The 2,992-nt window shown below is 39.3% G+C and overlaps 1 protein-coding gene across 1 annotated transcript in view; it reads right to left on the reverse strand.

Annotated features, from left to right (window-relative positions):
• Window positions 1-2,073: 2,073 nt before the first annotated feature.
• The window catches only part of PCYB_121610 (hypothetical protein), a gene marked incomplete at its 3' end in the record, with an annotated part of 3,479 nt that continues 2,560 nt past the window's right edge, over window positions 2,074-2,992 (reverse strand). The window contains exons 11-12 of the mRNA XM_004223492.1: window positions 2,467-2,509; window positions 2,074-2,144 (exon numbers count right to left, since the gene is read on the reverse strand). Of these exons, the coding sequence (XP_004223540.1) occupies window positions 2,075-2,144; window positions 2,467-2,509 (113 nt within the window). The remainder of the gene's footprint in view (window positions 2,145-2,466; window positions 2,510-2,992) is intronic.

The following is a 2,992-nucleotide window of genomic DNA, read 5'->3' on the forward strand; positions in this document are numbered from 1 at the left end:
AAGAATTAAAAACGTGAAAAGCTCGTTAAAAAAATTACTTTCCATAATTCTCATAATTTTAAAAACAAACAGATCGTATAAACAAGTACATGTATTGTTATATGTATATATAATGCGTTGTACATATAAATATACGCAAAATATGTATAAACTAAAATGTATGTTTTGGGTTTTTTTATAATGAACGGAATGGGGCTGCTCTTCAAGAGGCGTGGCGGCAGTTTTTTTTTTTTTTTTTTCGTTCAGCGGGGAAAAATCGCACAATAGTACAATAGGTACTTATGTACATATTTATAATATATATTATACATATAATAAATCCCATCACTTTAACGGCTCCGTAGAGCACGTACAAAAACATTTACGCACATGTGCAAACGAAATGGCCATTGTAATATACATTTGTTCATTCATAAATATATGAGCACAGTGTATAATATAGTGCTATCATGTTAAAAGCCCCCCGGCAAGAAGGCACGCCAAACACGCCCCTGTGCACGTAACGTTAATAATGTAAGTATATATATACACGACTTTGCAACTGCTTCACCTTTCAACAAATGAGAGGTATCCTCATCGTCATTTATTTATATATTTTTTTTTTCCTACGTGTATAAAACTGTGCTGCTGCGGAGAAGCACATAAATAAGCATTTCTGTATGGTATGTGATCCGTTTATGTTTTTACAACGTGAATGCGTTGCTTATAAACCATGGGTATACCTTTTTTTCGGCAAGCTTCTTAATACTCCCTCCACGGAGTGCCTATTTTCACCCTGCTAAAAAAGCCGTTCTGGGGGCAGAACAACTTTGCAGTGTTATTATGGTACTTATATTAGTTAGGCGCATTTTTCTGAGGCCCTTTTTTTTGACACCTGTGAAGAGGAATTAGGGATGGGAGGGTTGCTACCGTGCCACCACCATGTAATGCATTGACCTTCGAGCAGTGGCCATTTCGCGCAGTGGCCATTTCGCGCAGTGCCCATTTTTCGCAGTGGCCAATTCGTAACATCATTATGATGAGTTCTGCAAAATTAGCCAAGGAAAGGCTAAACAGAGGGCACACACACAAATACGTACATACATGCATACGTACATGCATACGTACATACGTACATACGTGCATAACGTATACGCTGCGTATTCATGCCTATGGAAAAAGTAGGCCTATGTGCCAAATTTAACTTAATCTGAAAGTATAGGTAAATGGTGTTTACAGGGCGAGGGACTAGTGCACTACTTTTTATTCTGCACCTTTACAAAGTGGTAGTGAATAATGACATGGCTGAACATTCTCGCCCCCCCCTCCCTTCTGTTCGCTTCACAAAAAGGATTATATGCAAGTACATACAACCATGCACCCCGGATAAGTGCAATATCTATTTTTAGGAAAAATTCGTTAGACATATTCCTTTACAACGTTTCCCTTCGGCGTAATCTACCAATGCGTGTGCACAATTGGTTCTGTTACTCATGAGGCATCCATCTCTACACCTCTAGTTCCGGAAGGGGGCATATGAAAGATTGCGAAGCGGTGCAAATGGGAATTATTCGCACCACTCTGCTTAGGCACAAACCGGGCTTTCCTAACCTGCCCTTTTGCGTTATCTTAACGGGGAAAAAAAAAAAAAAAATAATAAAACAAATAAACAAATAAACAAATGAACAAATGAACAAATGAACAAATGAACAAATAAACAAATGAACAAACGAACAAATGAATATACGAATAGGTAAAGCAAAGGAGCGGACGTCGCCACCGTCAGCGGGTTAAGAGTCCGTCCCTTGGCTCTTCTCCCAACAACGAAAAAAGGGAAATTCCCCCCCTCCCTCCAAGAAACCGTGCAAAGGACGCAAAACTACTAGTTCGCGTTGACACCGTAGTACCCGAAGCTGCATAGCAGTTACGCATACCAACGTTTAATCACGGGTCCTCACTTATGCCAAAATGACGGTACAATTATACTATACTCGCGCTTTGGTAATTTGTCGATCGTTGCCAACGCTTAATGCGAAAAATTAAAGGCTCCCTCAGAATGACCCGTTTTGCCAACTTTTTCGCTTGCTAAGCATTAACCAACAATAAGGAAATAACACAGCGAGCGTTCTGTTCTAAATGGTGCATTTCGTTCGTATTGACTCAGTCTTTGGGAAAAAGTCTGCATTCGTGAGTGCACATGCCCCTGTGCATATGCAAGTGTGTGCGTTACGCATTCCGCCCAGTTAGACAAATAAAAATAATTAGCTCATTTATGTTGCGAAAGAAAAAATGAACCATCGTACAAAATGCCCCATCTTAAGAGGACATTCTACGCGCATGCACGATTTCCCCCTTCTTAAAATTGTAGTGGTGGCCTACGGATTTCAAATAGTACGCACAATTGGCTGTATAAATGAAGAATAAAAAAAATAATATAATCTGCATAATCAATATTTTTTTTTGAAGGCCCAATTTAGCATAACTTACTGTCCGGGGTTATGGATCCTCCAGTCGCCTCCAATTGGGGGCTCTTAAAAGGGAAAGAGAAAAGGGGGAAAGAGTAAACCCTTTGGTATGCGAAACAAACTGTTACTGTGGACAAACGCCAACATCGCCGTACATCCCTAGATGCAGTGACGTCGTTCTATTTCAAATCATTACTGTTGCTTTCCTTTTGCGCTCCTTTTTTTTGACCCAATGGGACACTTCTTCGTGATCTTTTCCTATTTAACGTTGGAAAAAAAAAAAAAAATGAGGCTTCTAAAACATTTGTACTTGCGCTTTTACACCTACAACATGGGAAGCTAATGGCCTCTCAAGTTCCTCAAATTACCAGCTATTAGGAAGCCCATTTTGTTTTTTCTGCCTTTAGGGGGCACTAACATGTGCAGGAAAAAATAAATTGTGCACATGTATGAGGGTGAGTCAGACGGGACTCACATCTGAGCTTTCGAGAAATAAGAAAGTTTTTTTTTTCTTTTCTTTTTTCTTTTCTTTTCTTTTCTTTTCTTTT

The sequence above is a fragment of the Plasmodium cynomolgi genome, chromosome 12 (assembly GCF_000321355.1).
Source record: "Plasmodium cynomolgi strain B DNA, chromosome 12, whole genome shotgun sequence".
NCBI lineage: Eukaryota > Apicomplexa > Aconoidasida > Haemosporida > Plasmodiidae > Plasmodium > Plasmodium cynomolgi.